The 17,248-nt window shown below is 43.0% G+C and overlaps 1 protein-coding gene across 1 annotated transcript in view; it reads left to right on the forward strand.

Moving 5' to 3' along the window:
• Positions 1-17,248, forward strand: part of LOC144691151 (uncharacterized) — a 369,111-nt gene that overhangs the window by 221,034 nt on the left and 130,829 nt on the right. Inside the window, exons 34-40 of the mRNA XM_078559217.1 lie at positions 1,424-1,558; positions 1,703-1,822; positions 3,811-3,903; positions 4,457-4,674; positions 5,234-5,427; positions 9,345-9,647; positions 11,889-12,118. Coding sequence (XP_078415343.1) covers positions 1,424-1,558; positions 1,703-1,822; positions 3,811-3,903; positions 4,457-4,674; positions 5,234-5,427; positions 9,345-9,647; positions 11,889-12,118 — 1,293 coding nt within the window. The remainder of the gene's footprint in view (positions 1-1,423; positions 1,559-1,702; positions 1,823-3,810; positions 3,904-4,456; positions 4,675-5,233; positions 5,428-9,344; positions 9,648-11,888; positions 12,119-17,248) is intronic.

The following is a 17,248-nucleotide window of genomic DNA, read 5'->3' on the forward strand; positions in this document are numbered from 1 at the left end:
GGAGAAAAATCTGATAAATTCCTCTCCAGCTCCCTCAGGCAATTGAAATCAGTGAAGGAGATCACATGGGCCAAGGATTATTTATAAAGACAGTACCTCCTGCATGATATGATCTCCTGCCCAGTCAGGAACTATTGAGGATATACGGAAGAGCCAACGCCAACCACACTAGCTGATAGTATTCCAGAGCCACACAGTTCCCTAGGAACAGAGGAATCACCTAATATCCAGTCTATTCCTACTCTTTTGTATAGTTTAAACTCATGTCTCCCCAACCTTCCTGATCCGTTCAACTGGAAAAATCAATCAATAAGGACCCTATCCAGCCACTTAGTTATTTTATAGACCTCGATTAGGCCACCTTTAAGTCTACGCTGCTCAAAAGTAAAGAGTGTTGTAGTATGCCTTTAAGAATGTAAAGTCTCTGTATGCATCAATAAAAGGGAAATAATGTGTGTATTGTGCGCTCCAGTTTTAGTTTACTTTTGCTTTCAGCAGCATAACGGACACAGTTCCCAGTGCTCCAAGCTTTGCAACAATGTAAGACTGTTCTTGTGTGCCTAATCTTAATAAATGAACCCACAATGTGTTTATCCAATTCCTTATACGTGATTAGTGCCTTGTGTCTTATGCAGCAAATAAGCTCAAGGGTTTATATAATTATAAGAACATAACAAAGAGATCAACCTCCTTGAGCCTAACTGAGTAGCTGAGGACTTTAACCTAAGAATCACTCTTGTAGCTGTCCTCCAGAGCTTTTTCAACGCCATTATATCACTCGACATGTGGGAGGCAAAAAGTGTGCACAATACTCCAACTGTGGTCTGACCAACAAATTGTGTAGGTAAAAGTAAAGTACTGCAGATACTGGAAATCTGAGATAAAACAGAAAATGCTGGAAGAACTCAGCAGGCCTGGCAGCATCTGTGGAGAGTTAACATTTCAAGCCTGTATGACTGTACTTCAGAGTAATGTTTATTTTAGTTGAACATGAGGCTGGAAATTCTTGGTGGTGATATCAAGGGATAAATGATTACCTGGTGTGTGACATTCCTCTCTCTTTAGTACAGATATCCATTTTAAATAAACACATTGACAGCTGTGTTAGAAAGGCGAACAGAGGAATGCTATAGGAACGCGCGAAGCATCTGCTAATTTCTAGACTATGATATTCATAGTGTAGTATAAAAAGCTCATCCCCATGTCTGAATAATTCATTCAAATCACCATCGGAATATTCAAATATATGTATTTGAAATTTACAAAACTTACTGGCTGACCCAGGTAAATGGGATTTAGCTGGATCACTGGAGGTTGAGAGTTAAATTAGGTTATCTTCCCTGTTAGAGTTAATGCATACCATCTTAGATTTGCATTTTGTAGTTTCTGAAAGTACTGAGATTTTCGATGTTTTGTGTCACAGGCAAAATTTGAGGCAGAAGCAACAGTGAGAATCAACAAAAGAGATGCCTTGAAGTTCCGTGGACAATATCAGAATAAATCTACTGATACAGACTGCTGGTATCTTGTGCACTTTGACACAGACCACAGTCTACAGGTACTCTGAGGTCTCATATTAATGTTACTGTGGTCTGTTAAATCACTGCCACTGTTAACAGCTTTTTAACTGGCATATTCATAAAATGTTGAACAGTTATCAAATCCATTTCTGCTTTCCTGTTTGTTTCTCTTTGATGTACAGATACGCGTTCCTCACACTTTAATCCTGGATGGGGAGCTTTTCACGATGCAGAGCAAGCACGAGGATTTTAATTACGGAGCAAATTGTAAATTTACCGTCAATAAGCTGGATATATCACAGGTTAGAAGCAAAATGTTGGTTGAGCTTTTGGCTGCTACATTTTTTTAAAATGTTGTCATAAGAGAAACTTTGGCAGGATTTCAAATCTTTACAACATCGACTTAACCCTAAGTGCAAAGGGGCTGGAGTATAAAATTAGGCAAGTCCTGCTACAGTTGTACAGGGCATTGGTGAGACCACACCTAGAGTACTGTGTATGGTTTTGGTCTCCTTACTTAAGGAGGGATATATTTGCATTGGAAGCAGTTCAGAGAAGGTTCACTAGACTGATTCCTGGGACGAAGGAAAGGTTGAGCAGGTTGGGCCTATACTCATTGGAGTTTAGGAGAATGAGAGGTACATATAGGAATGAAAGGTATACATGTTTCTTAGGTGAAACTTCTAAGATTCTGGGCTTGACAGGGTAGATGCTGGGCTTGACAGGGTAGATGCTGAGAGAATGTTTCCTCTCATGGGAGAATCTAAAACTGGGGACATGGCCTAAAAATAAGGTGTCTCCCATTTAAGACAGAAATGAGGAGGAATTTCTTTTCTCTGAGAGTCGTTAGTCTTTGGAATTCTCTTCCACATTGAGCAGTGGAGACTGGGTCATTGAATGTACTCAAGGCTAAATTGGACAGCTTTTTGATCGATAATAGAGTTAGAGGTTATGGGGACAGGCAGGAAGGTGGAGTTGAAGTCACAAGTCAGCCATGATCTTGTCGAATGGCAGAGCAGACTTGGACAAAAATGGTCTACTCCTGCTCCTAATCCTTATGATCTTAAGTGTGCTGGTAAGAATGTGCAAATTAAAATAGTTCCATGTTATCTTGTCTAGCTCAAACAATATTTTCTGTCCTTTCAAGACCCCTGTGGAATATTTTTCTACTGTACAAGACACAAGGCACCAATCGCTCATAAGGGATTGGGTAAACATATTGTGAGTTCATTTATTAAGAGTAGGCACACGAGAACAGGTATACAAAAGTATAAAGCTTGAAGGTATCAGAGCTGTGTGTGTGCGCTGCTCAAAGCAAAAGTGAAACTAAGAATGGATCACGTTACGCATTTCCCTTCTTGTGATTAATGCTGATATCTTTTAAAAGCGTGTTATAACAGTGGCTATGCCCATTTGTCATTGAATGTATGGGTATGTGAAGTATAGTGATTTTTGTACCCTTTAGAATATTGGTTACTTCATTATGATCATTCTTCGGCCTTATCCTCTCCAATGTGAAGTTTCCAAGGGGGATCACTGGATAGTGAATGGGAACCCTGACTTCCCACACCCAGCCCAGATCCATTGAAATAATGCTACGACTGTGTTCCAGCTGAGATCAACAAATTCAGCACAGACCATGGATTGAATGGCGGACCTTCCTGATGCGTACTCACCTCACTACAGCACCACTTGGTATATTCAGCCCTGCGCCATTGGGATAGAGTTTCTCTGCAAAAGAAAAAAACGAGGCCCACCTTGGGATAATCTCTCTCTTTTTATGCAACGTTTTTTTACGTCTGACTTGCTTTCAATTTCAGATTCCCCATTAGCATGTCCCAAGGTGCAGGCAGGAGACATCCACAGGTGATTCTGCCACTAGGACACAGAAAATAACTGCTCTGTACATTTGTACGCTCTATTCACTATATTGGCTTTACCAACTGATTGCTTGTTTTCAGCTGGATTTCAAATATTTTCAATGTCTTTACTTCCTTTGAAAAAGCATAAAACATATTCTCCAATAAAACAATTTGTTGACCTGATTAATTCACTGAGGTGCAGAATATTTCTTAATTGTTAGAATTATAATTGTCAGAATAACTTGAAAAATGAATCTGGTTTAGTTTATTAAAACTTTGAGATTAGAATGTCCTTTCAGTACTGAAATACTTATAATAAGCTATAATACTTATAATAATTATATATTTATAGTAATATAATATGAAATAAGCTATTAAAAACTCTTAAGATGATGATGATTTTCACTGACCTTCTTTGTTTCAATTAGTTCTCCGTTCAGGTGAATGGTTCCTCCAATCAAATGAGAGTTTACTCCCAGTTCAGTCATCCTTACCAGTCAACAATACCATACACTTTTCAGGTACATGATCTATACACTCTATATCAAATACCCTGGTTAGTTTATCACTGGGGCAAAACACAGAAGGAGGAATGTGTGCTGGGGAGAATTGCAGATATGAAACAGAACCCATCTGTGTTTCCTTCCATTCATATCAATGAATAAAAAATCCTGTGGCTTCCCTAAGGGCAGATGTAATATTTTGAAAATGCAGTCACTCCTTTGTTCGCAAGTTCAAAGGTAATCTGCAAATAAACTATTTTTGTGGCAATGGTTAAGGAATGAATAGTGGCCAGGACACTGGAAAAGCTCTCTGCATTTCAAACAAGTTCCTGGGGACTTTTATATTCACCTGAGCAGATAGATAGGATCTTAGTTTAACTTCTCTTCTGAAAAACACTCCTGACAATGCAGCATTTTCTTAGTGCTGCACTTTCAGCCTGGATTATGTGTTCAAACCCTGAAGTGGGAGTGCTATCAATAAGCCAGGCTGAAGCCTGTTTTAGCTCCCCCGTTGACTTGTTAAATTCATTATAATTTGATTTAATTATTGAAACATTGTCCATAAATTTAGACCCTCGCGACAGCAAAGAATTATGGAGAGAGCAACTACAATGGCACATTCTACCTACACTCTAATGGCAAAGATCTTATGGTAACGGAGTTTGATGTTGTGAATGAGAGTAAAAGGAGTGTCAGAACTCTGGGTATTAAAGCTGCCCTGCACCAGAGCTTTCTGACTGGACCAAAGAATAGCCAATTTCAAGTAACTGCGAGAGCACACAATTCCAGGTAAAATATGTGTTGAGTGTGTTGCAGAAACTTCAATGTATTTGCAGTTTTTGTTTAAATATGTGAAACTGTAAGATGTGCCAGTGTTTAAAGAGTTTCTCATTGACTGACACTAACACCAGTGATTAAAAATGTAGCACCTAATGTTTAGGAAATATGAGAGATGTGTCCTAAGGAAAATTTCCATTGCAAATCTTGAACATGTATCCTTGTCAAAACCTGTTAAGTAATTTTCCAGTTGCGTCTTGCCTAGTAATACAATATGCCAACTTTGATAAACTTAATTGATTAAAATTTGAAAGAGATTGACGTAGCTCAGACCCAAGGATCAGAAATGAAGGGACATTTTTTCTTGTTTTAGAACCTGTAACTGCCAATGAAAACCTTGTTAATAATTTATTATGACAGCAACATGAAAGATGTGGCCAGTAATTTCTATACTCACAGCCCCTGGCTTGTAGGTTTCTGTAGTTCTTTTAAAATAGGCAAACAGGTGTTAAATGTCCTAGCTTTGTAACATTATTTATCTGACTAATGCAGTGTTATCCTCTGGCTTTAGATATTTAGTGGTTTCCAGTCTGCAGCTGGACGAGAAAGCTTTTGACATAGATCTGATGGGATTAAAGGAGTACCAAGAAGGTTTGATCTTATCAATGGCTGGTACTGTCCAGCATAATATGAATAATGGGCAAACAATTCCACAATTCCTGCATGTGGATGCAAGCTTAAAACAGCAAAACAATACCAATGAAGGTAATTTCTCAGCAATTGTTTGAAATATTTATTAACTTGTTGAAGATTCTACCCTAACTACCTATTTAATGATTGCAGCAATTCTACATAAAGTAACAATATACAAACCCCAAAAGATAGACTAACTTTCATGCACCAGAATGGTGAATTAGTGATGGTTGTTATTTTAGTACTAGATATCCAATCCTCTTGTTCAAAGGTTTAAGAAACACAAGGCTTTTATTTTTGGCCTGACTGAAATCCATTGTGTTTCCACCGACTCTATATTTTCTGGACATCTACGAAGGTGGAATCACACTGTGTAAAATCTTTGAATCCAGGTGAATTTGGAACTGAGATTCTAACCACACACAATATCCATCATTTACTTTACCACCACAATATTGTCCACCTTCACCCCTAACTTGCTCTACAGCCTTTTCCATGGCTTTGTCATCTCCAGACTCGATTTCTCGAGTATCTCTTGCTGCCTCCCATCTTCTATCCTCCATAAACTCCAGCTTTTCTTTTAAAACTCCACTGCCTGTGTTCAGCTTTGCACAAAATGCCACTGGCCATTGCTAGCCTACAGTACTTTCTGATCCCCTGTGGAACTGCCAGCAATGCCCACATCACATGAAAGAATAAAAGTGGCAGCGTTCCCACCCTGAAAACTATAGATTGTGACCCCAGCAGAACTCCAGCCTGGAACTCCCCCTTCCTAACTAAGGGACCTACTATATTATCTGAATCAACATACCAGCCTCCAAACCAATGCTTGGTTGCTTGGACAAAGAAGGAAGAACTCCCAGTGTTAGGGAATGCCTGCCTTTGGCTCTATCTCCTCCTCCTCCATAACCTTGTTTGGCCATTCCCAAATGATCACATAGGAAACTCCACTGTAAACCCCAGGACTGTCTGGGGCATGGATTGAACAATGCATTCTCTTATTCAGAGGTTGGATTGCTACAAAAACCAAGAGTTAATTCCTATAGAAGGATACACTATTGTTATGTTAAACTCTTATTACATTCTGATGCAATAGCAGTGTGTAATATATGAATGAAGTGTTAGTTTGACCTGTAAATGTCAGGATTGGGTCTTGTAGAAAAGCCTCTGCAACAACTGAAGCCACGTTGTTCAGAGTTTGGACTGTGTGTTTGGATTGGGACTGGTTCAAACTTGAATATGTCATATTCACTGGCAGAAAGTTGGGATAAGAGAGTGGAATTATCACCTTCAGAAGATCAGACAATGGGTCAAATCTCTCACAGGGAGATTGCTGAGTGTAATACTGGATTTTGAGTAGCACATGACCGTTAGAGCACCAAATGGTTGGAAATTACATCAACGTGATTGGGGACCCCTTGATGACACTCTAGTCGACAAAGTCTATCACTGATAGTTTTCTCAGGTTTTTGCCTGATTGGTTGCCATGATTTCAGTGAAAAATGGCCAATGCCAAAGGCCACAAATACTAGACACCACTGCGACGTGCGAGGGCGATGTCATCACGTATGTAGTGGCATCATCAGGGTTGCAGATTCAGTGCCATTCAAGAGACAATGGGGTGGGTGTTGGGAAAGAGGTCTGAAAATAATCTGTTTTCCGCATCACTGTCACGCCAAAGCTGCTGCAGATGGGGAAAGGAATGAGCAGAAAACCCTGCCAGTGCTTTACTGAGGTAAGTGGACTAAGGGTCAAAATACTGGATACGAAGCCATTCAGTACCAGATAGTGCCCAGACCGGCTAGAAACTGCACTGTCCCGTACAAAACTGGATGCCTGACCACCTTACTTTGGTAGATCAGTGTAAACCCCATTTCTACAGAGTATTTGGGGTTTCTGCCCACCTCCCCCAGAGTTATAGCAATCAATCATAAGCACCTTTGAAGAAATTCACAGCATATGTTGGAATTGACACAATTTGGTGACACTTGATCAAAGCATCATTAACTCAATTGTTTTTATCCTGGCCGTTTTCAATCATGAGCAATCTCCTTGATTGGACTATCACAATTGTTTCTGGTGGTACATTGACTTAGTTACATATCAGGGATACAAAAGCCAAGCTGCAGATGTTAGGATATTTAGGCAGCACCTGTGCAGAGAGAATCTGAACTAACATTTCAGGTTGATGAGATTTCATCAGAATTGCATATTACAACAAAAAAAAAACAACTTATATTTATCTAGCTCCTTTAATATAATGAAATGTCCCAAGGTGCTACACAGAAGCATTAGAAAACAAAATATGGCACTTGGCCATATAAAGAGATATTGAGTCAGATGACCAAAAGCTTGGTCAAAGAGGTATGTTTTAAGAAGTGTCTTAAAGAAGGAAAGCGAGATAGAGACAGAGAGGTAAAGGGAGGGAATCCTAGAGCTTGGGGCCCAGGCAACTAAAGACACGGCCACCAATGGTGAAGCAGTTCTAATTTGGAATGCGCAAGTGGCCAGAATTAGAGGAGCATAGATAGCTTGGAGGGTTGTGGGGTTGGAGGAGATTACACAGTGAGGATAATTAAGGACAACTGGTTGCTTATAATTGTAGAACTTTCCTCACTTTTGTTTATTTGAATGAGTAGTCCTTGATCCAGATTTTCGCTACCAAGGTGGGTAGCTTGAGTTGGGACATTTCCTGACTTGTCAGACCTGCCTTGGTTAAAAAGTACCCTGAATTATGCAATTTACACTCTCTGTAGCGGTGGGGAGGGGGGTGGTTGGGATGATGTTGGTGTGGCGGCAGTGGTGGACAGAGTTGAGCCCGCCCACCCCAGATGTAGAGCATAAGGGGCGGTCAACTACCAAGTCGGGTTGGTTGGAACACTCACCTCGGTTCTCTGGGACTTTGTTCCAGTTGTTTCAAAAGCTGTTAGGACCTCTAGCCCTCACACCCCCTTACCCATCTCCCCACCCCACCCCCAGTGCCTGTCATACCCTCAATGCCACCTCCATAGCCTCTCACCCCGTTTTCACCATGGGCAGACCTCGGGAGCCATGTGGAGATTAAAAGGATAAGCTCCTAACAATCTAATACAGCTCTCGCTCACACTTGATGGTGGGAAATCTCCCATTATAGAGCGCATTCAAAGCTTTTAAATTTCCTCAAGTGGTTAATCTCTTATAAAAACAAACTTCTATTCAGACCTCAGATGAAAGACATCCAATCCTTTAATAGCCTCTTTAACCTGTTGACCAAAGTGTGAATTCAGAAACCACTGCTAAGATAGTTGTATCTTTTGAAACTTAGCCAAGCATCCATGATGACAAAATAATAACCCTTGGGGAAATGTCAACAAATGACTTTAATCAAACTGCATGGCCAGATGCTGCTTTTCTTTCTAACATGCAGCAGTCAACCTGTCAATCAAAGAAGAGGGTTTTTTTTAACTCTTAGTGACAGCTGCAGCCTGTCATTTTTTTTATTTAAAGAGCAGGGGATTTTTAAAAAAGCTTCAGGCTGTGATACTTAAGCAAACCTTAACCGCTCCCCAAGAGTGTTTACGTCTACTCCATCAATTCATGCCTCCCGCCCTGTAGGTCAAGGCCCTTGCAACAGCCAAAATAAGGTCTATTTGAACTCAGCACTGAGTTCAAATAGCCCTGCTGAGTTCGGGTTCCCCCTCCCCCACTCTGTGTGAATCACACCCTGCACCCTTTCCTCTAATTCAAAAATAGGATGTCAGAAATGAGGGTGGAACTTCTGCATCTGGAGCCTGCCTGCCATTTTTGTTGGTCAGTTGCGTGTTTCTGGCCCCTCATCTTGAATTTTGGTGGTTTAAAAATAAGCACATTCCAAGAAAGCATGGGGAAATATTTTGATTTTTACTGCAATGATCTTGTCGCATCCCAAATGTTTAAAGATATTTGTTTCCTCCTGGTTTGCTTTCTGCATTATTAAGATCTGTTTCTCTTGTTCCCGCTTTTAATTGCAGGTAACCTGAATATTGAAATCGATGACATCCTTTACAGACTACACCTTCAAAATAACAACTCTTTTAGCGACAGCACTGCTCACGATTTGATTGTCACCTTGATCCAGAATGGCAGCCTGACAATCCCAGCAGGGGCTGAGTTTAAAGGACACTTGGAGCTGGGCCAAGAATCAAGAGTGGGCCAGGCCTGCTGGCAAACAGATGATAAATCAATATGTTTCCAGCTTTTCCAGGTGACCAAAGCAAACCAGACCAAGGTCACTGGTAAAGTGGCTCACAACCTGGAAGAATTAATAACTACAGGTAGTTTTAAAGGCAACTGACAAACAATTACTTTTGTGCCTGTATTTCTTTAGTTTGGAACAAAACATAACTCTCCATCTTCTGAGTGGCCTCCTGGTGGCAGTCCAGGGAGCCAGGGCTCCGGAAAGGCTTTAAGGCTGTTACATTGATATTATTCATAAAGAGCTGGGAACTAATTTTTTATATATCCTGTGGTGCCAAATTCACTGTCGCACTGCACTCTTGTGCTGAGTAACAATGCATCAGTCTGCCAGCCACCTGCAGAGTAGCAAGAAGTACACTCGATGAAGCTCCAGTATTTTGAGTCTAAAGTGTGATCATTTCTAACCATGGGAACCAGAAGGCCTAACAGAGGCCCTCCTCGCCTATCTGGTCACAGCTGCAGCCAGAGGCTGTCCTGTGGTAGAGATCCCCCTCCACAATTGTGGCCTGGCTGCCGAGGCCATTTTTTGTTTTATTTAAAACTTTTAAAATTGCAGCTCAAGATGGAGGTGCCCTCTCACTCTCTTACCTGAACTGCAGTAGTTGCCCTTTCCAAGTTGAAAGGCCTCCAATGGCCCTCCGGCTTCAAGAGTCCTCCCATCATCCTTAATTGGACAGCGAGAGCACCCTCTAGCCATTAATTGGCCAATTTGAGGAAAATCACTGCCGGGTGACTGCGTCCCACACAGTGCGGGATCCTATTGACCCCAACACCGGGATCCTGATCCAAAACCCAAAGGCTGCCCAAAAATAAATACATTTAACAATGAAGAATTTTAAGCTCAGTACAGGCAGGATCACCTCATCTTGGAAAAGATTAGTGGTGCTCCTTAAGCAATTGTAACCAATTGTGTCTCTCTAATGGAGAGAGATGCTTTGTGGGTTATAGCTAATTACTTACTAACTTTACAATTACATGTCTTATGGGATACTTGCCTTTATTAGCTGAGGCATAGAATATAAGAGCAGGGAGGTTATGTTGGAACTGTATAAAACGCTGGTTAGGCCACAGCTAGAGTATTGCATGCAGTTCTGGAATCCGCATTATAGGAAGGATGTGATTGCATAGAGAGAGTGCAGAGGAGATTTACCAGGATGTTGCCTGGGCTGGAAAGTTTTAGTTATGAGGAGAGATTGGATAGACTGGGGTTATTTTCCCTGGAGCAGAGGAGATTGAGGTGGGGGGCATGATTAAGGTGTATAAAATTATGAGGGGCATAGATAGGGTAGACAGGAAGGAACTTTTCTCCTTGGTAGAGGGATCAATAACCAGGGGGCATAGATTTAAGGTAAGGGGCAGGAGGTCTAGAGGGGATGTGAGGAAGAATTTTTTCATCCAGAGGGTGATGGGAATCTGGAACTCACTGCCTGAAAGGGTGGTAGAGGCAGAAACCCTCATAACATTTAAGAAGTATTTGGATGTGCACTTGCGATGCCATGGCATACAAGGCTATGGGCCTAGTGCTGAAAAATGGGATTAGAGTAGTTAGGTACTTGTTTGACCGGCGCAAACTCGATGGGCCGAAGGGCCTTTTTCTGTGCTGTAGACCTCTATGACTGTATGTAGAAATTCATAAAATGGCATCAGCTTACAGATTACAAAAGAAAAAACATTGTTCTGCACCTTAAGCTAGACCATACATCAATGAGACTGAAATTTCTACCTCCCCATTGGAATGCACAGATTTAAAACTGAGAACAAAACATAAAGGAAACAATTGCTTGTGTACTCATGTTGCATACTTTAATTTATTTAACCAACTTGATTTCTTTTTTCCCTTTTTCTCCCTCCTTGCTGAAGTTTGAAACTCTTGCTTGGGTACAGTTGCAAGGAAACCTGTAGCCCTGCCATACCTTGCTAAACTAGTCATTCTTCATGTGAGCTGGCATTCCCTGATGGCCTGGTAGATGATGGCATTGCCCAATGTAACAGTGAACCACACAGATTCAGAAGGTCTCTGTTCTATTCCCAGTCTCTGAGGAGTCAACCTGGGCAGCAGTGGTGCCCAACAATTGGTCTCAATGTCCCTAGGCTGGGAGAGAGTTCCTGCTCCTAATCCCATCTCAGCTACAAAGTGATTATGTGTAAACATAATATGAAAACAGGGTCCAGTTTGGCTGTGACACCCCTTTTGTCAAATATGTCTTTATTTGAATCCTGAATGTGCACATTAGAGATGACCGTTTTTTTTAAATATTGTATGTCAAATCTGGTTGCTATTTTTAAGCATCTGATGAATTCCATGTTCTGATGATTAGGTTTACCTGCTGATGGGAGATTTTCTCTGAATTATGTTCACATGAATAAGAATCGTGTGGTTATGATTGAAATGCAAAGTGGCAGTAAACACATACAGGCTTCTGTCGAGATGGAGAGAACATTTACTGGTACCCCTGTATACCAGCTAACCATCAGTCTGCTGCACAGTGTGGAGGAACTGGAAAAATTTGGTCTTCCATTCTCATCCACTGGAAGCTATCATTATCAGGTGAGCACGAGCATGTGAGTGTTCGGTCTCAATGTTTGTTCTTCCAACTCTTGTGTAGTTCACTTATTAAATATAAAGCTTGACTTCTCCAATGCTTTCCAATCTGACCTCCCCATGTCATCTCTTGACCAGCTTTAATAATAAAAATACTTCAGCCCATATCCTCATCTCCATAAAACCCACATTCACATCATCATCATCCTCTTTGACAGAGGTTCCCAAACTGTAGGTCGTGACCCTCAATGGGGTCACAGGCTCCAGGGCAGCAATGAGGCTGTGGCCTGGAGACACTTTTGACAGTTCTAGGATCGGCGATGAGGCCCCTTTAAATGGGTGTTTTTTTTTCTGGTGGATGCGGCCTAATGAAATGAGTTCTGAGGCCAACCACTGCCAGCAACAGAGCCTGCAAAATGATAGGACCTGAGATTTTTTTTGTTCCTGTAGCGCACTGCCCTATGCCCCATGTCACCCCCACCCCCCCACACACTCTCTACCCAATCAGCATCTTTCTTCCCCCCTCCCCCTTCCCACCCCCCACCATCACCTCCAAATTTCATTCTGGGGTCGCACCATGTGTGAAGCATTGAAACAGGGTCACAGCAGGAAAAAGTTCAGGAAACACTGCCCTTTGAGTTCCATTGACTCTTTATGTACCAGTCAATTTCTCATCCTTGTTTACAAATCACCTCATGCCCTTACCTTCTCCAACTTTGTGATCTCCTCCTGTTTAACATCCCGACACACACCTTCAGCTCCTCTAACACCTTAGATCTCCTCACCCCTCAACCACAGCATCGGCAGCAGTTCATTCAGTCACCATGCTGCGGTGATTTGGGACTGTCCATCACGTTTGCCTCGTGACCATGTCCACCATTTCCTTATATCATCATGTCCTTATCGTAAAGTATCCTGAGACATCTTCCATACAAGAGGAACACTAGACAAGTACTTCACTAAAATATGCTCAGATAATTATTCATCTCTTATTTTGGTGGAATATAGTAAACGGTCAAAATTATTAACACTAAGCACCATTGATTGCATCCCTTCATAATTACATCTCACAAATATGATCCCAGAAGTCTACAATACCCACAGGATATGTTAATAAGAGCACAAACTATGGGTGGAATGTAGTGAAGCTCACTGGAGCAGGCAAAATGACGGATTGGCCCGGAGAATCGTGTGGGAGGGCTCCTATCCGACTCCTGACACAGGAGAAGTGTGTGCAGGAGTGGGGCAACTTGGGAAAGTCACCCGCCAGGCAACTTGTAGCAAATTTGCATGAATCGCACCAGGATTTAATGGTGGCTCCTGAATTTACCGCAATTCACCAGGGTGTCCCCTGCCTCCGGAAATCCGCCCAGAGAAACGTGGCGCATTTCAAATGCCTTTCCTGACTCACAGTGAGAGGTTTTTTTATTCATTCACGGGATGTGGGCATCACTGGCTCGGCCAGCATTTATTGCCCATCCCTAATTGCCCTTGAGAAGGTGGCGGTGAGCTGCCTTCTTGAACAGCTGTATTCTGTGTGGTGTAGGTACACCCACAGTGCTGTTAGGGAGGGAGTGCCAGGATTTTGACCCAGCAACAGTGAAGGAACGGCAATATATTTCCAAGTCAGAATGGTGAGTGATTTGGAGGGGAACTTCCAGGTGGTGGTGTTCCCATGTGTCTGCTGCCCTTGTCCTTCTAGGTGGTAGTGGTCGTGGGTTTGGAAGGTGCTGTCTACGGAGCCTTGGTAGGTTTGACCTCCAGGACCTTGAGTTCCAGGGCAGAGGTACGATCTGTGCAAACTTAATTTGGGAAGAGAGAGGCAGAGTTTCATACAGGAGATTTACGTTGAGGAGTTAAGGAGCAGAACCTTAAAAATGGCAGCGCACATCTGAGGAGCTGAGGGGGAACATACCTCAAAGTCTAACTGTAAGTGAGAGAGATATCAAAATGGGAATTATCCACCCAGTCCTGCTGCCTTCATAAGCTCTGGAATGGATGTACAATGAGGCAGAGCACCAGGCTGTACACTCACCAATGCAGGTCCCGCAGCAGCAGCAACAGGAGGCAGCATAAGGCCAGGCAGTAGGGGAGAGGCAGACTGAGGCTCCTGATGCATCCCAGAGCCTACTAGACCAGGAAAAATTACCTGCAGATGTCAGAAAAGCAGTGGCAGGGGAGACTCTGCCTTTCCTGGGAGACTGTCACCGACTTCTGTGGCCCAAAGCAGGATGACCTGCTTCCAAGGCGAAACCAGTGGCGCTTAATTTCTATGCCTCGAGATCCTTCTAGGGTTCAGCTGGTGAAGTGTGGGATCTACCCAGCAGCCACTCCCCGCTACATTAAAGGACCAACGCACTGTTGGGGTTTGTGGCATTGGCTGGTTTTCTGCATGTGCAGGGTGTCATTGACTGCATAGCAGTCAGTGTGGTTATCAAAGCACCATCAGATCAGCCAGCAGCATTCATAAATAGGAAGGGCTTTTATTCACTCAACATGCAGATAGTCTGTGACCACAGGAAGTGTGATCTGCAGCCATCGGAGTGCCTTGAGAGGAACCCTCAAATGTGTCAGGCTGCAGCTCCTCGGGCCTCTCAGTGGGTGATGGCATCTGCTTCCCATAGATGGCAGTGCACCTGGAGGGGTGTCCAGGGGCAATGTCCACCTCTTGCTGGCCCACTGCCCTAATGAGGTCATGGAGCCAGCAATAGTCAGCAGACTAGCGCTAACATCCATACCCATTGAGAGGTCTCCTGGATCTGCCTCTCCGTGATGGTCACCAACCTCTCAATGGAAGAAGCAATGTGTTCTCCTACCTGAGATATTGCAGAGGTCGTGCCTGGAAGGACTCCTCCATCGTCTGTGCATGTCTGCTCAAAGCCTCAGGCAGCTCTGCCAGATTCTCCCCTGTTTCCCTCTGCAACTCCGGCAGCTTGAGTGTGGCCTTCCTTAGCCTGGGTTGCAGCATGGGCCTGACCTCCAATAGCCCTGTGATTGTCAAGGCCCTCAGCTGTCACAGCCTTCATCACCTGCTTTCCTGTGAGGCATTCCCCAGGGCGTGACCCCGAGCCAAATCGCGAATGTCTACCCATTGAAGTGATTCGTATCTGTGCTGGTGCTTGAAGTGGAGGAAAGATGTGATGTTGCACCCTCTGAGATGTTGACACTCTCATACCTCCGAGGAGGCTAGAGGAGCCTTGCCAGTGAGTTCATTTTCACACCTCTGCTGCAGTCACACCTGCAAAGGAAAAACACATCATCAGCTCTTTCAATATTCAATACTCTACTCCCATCCGTGGGTGCAGCTCTTCCTTTGCAGCTAGAGTTCATGGAAAAGTTCAAATCTTCCTCCCTCTCCATCCCCATCATTCCAATCTCAACATCGGAGATGAAACATCCACCCTGCTCTTCAGGTAACTCACATGCCTCCATCTGTTCAGGGATCAAATGTCCAGTACTCCTCCACCAGTCTTTGCCTTTTTCCTGTTGTTCTGGGCTCTTTTCTCCTGAAACACAGGTGGTAAGTTAGGCTGCAGATTATGGGAAGGATTGCTTCTTGGTACCATCAAGGCTAGCTGTATTGATACATCCCTCCCAAGCTTATGCTCTCATGGGAGTTGGATGATGTGAGGACCAAGATGCATCCACTACCGCTAAGGCAGCTAGTGAGGGGGCACAGTATATGCACCTCCACCCATCCAATCCCTTACAAACTGAGTGACCCCTCTGTCCCTGCCCACCTTTCATCCACAGTTTGCTTGTCATTCACTCAGACTCACCCTCACAGTTCAGAGTTCGTCATTCATCCTCTTTCTACACTGGACCCAATCTTGTTGCTGAACCTCAAGGCTGCTTACCTCTGCTGCGACCTCTGTCCAGGCCTTGTGGTTAGTCAGGAGGGTGTTTGACATTCTGTTGGCCAGGGACAATACATCTTGCTGTTCAGGGACCACCTGGACAAGGTCATGCAGTGAGGCTTTGTTAAACCATGGGACTATCCTCTGACTGACCTACAATATCCCTTCAGCTTTCTGGTGTTCTGGTTCTGGCTGGACCTTTAACTCTCCCTCTGTGGATACAGAATGGAGATTCTACCTCTGGGTGTGCCCCTTTCAACAATGGTATCCCTCTGCAAATGAATTCTGGAGCCTTTAGTTTTTAGTTGCTCCTCTACCAGACTCAGCAGTGTTCAGGGAGACACTCCAGGAGGCAGGACTGGCCACCATTTAAAAATGGCGCCAGCTTCTGCACTGACATCACATGATGCCAGGATTCCAGCACTGAGTCCCACCCCCAGCACAGAATCTATTTGTTCAGAACATCCTGAGAATAATGAATTGGTTTGGATAAAAGGTTTGAATCGAACAAAAGCCATCAAGATAAAAAACAAAAAACTGCGGATGCTGGAAATCCAAAACAAAAACAAAAATACCTGGAAAAACTCAGCAGGTCTGGCAGCATCTGTGGAGAGGAGCACAGTTAACATTTCGAGTCTGAATGACCCGTCAATAGAACCATCAAGCTGTCTGAATAGCTAGAAGTGAGGTAAATGAAGGTTAGTTGCTATAGGAGAAGTGTAATAGTGCTATTAAATAAAAAATAAATCAGTTAGTAAGTATGTGGAAATCCATTGCTTCATAATGGGGCCTTTCGTTTTTGAAGCTCTTCACCCATTGGAAAACTGTCATCTCCCACAAAGAACTTGTAAACAAATAACCCTGCCAATGGGTAACTTTTTTTTAAAAAAAGTGTTGCATTATCACCTCCTTATTTATGTTTTATTCTATGTTGCTGATTTGTATGTATTGTTACAGACAGGAGAGAGACAGGCAATCTGTACTTATTTTTCTCTCACCACCTGTCCCTAAGCGGAAGGTGTTTTGAATTATCTTTAAAGTATGGGGTGGTGTGTTTTCCCAAACCCTCAGTTTGTGTGATCCAAATTACTAATAACCCACAGCAAACCCGCGTTATGATTAACTCAGGTTATCTTATTCCACATTTATTCAAAACCCGGGGGAGGAGTGTTCGCAACTTCCCACTTCACTACACACATACACACACGCGCACAGTAAAGGGGAGATAGAAAAAGTGTTTTATAACTATGCATATTAACAGCACAAGAACCACAGAAAT

This window comes from Cetorhinus maximus, chromosome 15 (genome assembly GCF_964194155.1).
Source record: "Cetorhinus maximus chromosome 15, sCetMax3.hap1.1, whole genome shotgun sequence".
NCBI classification, from domain to species: Eukaryota; Metazoa; Chordata; class Chondrichthyes; order Lamniformes; family Cetorhinidae; genus Cetorhinus; species Cetorhinus maximus.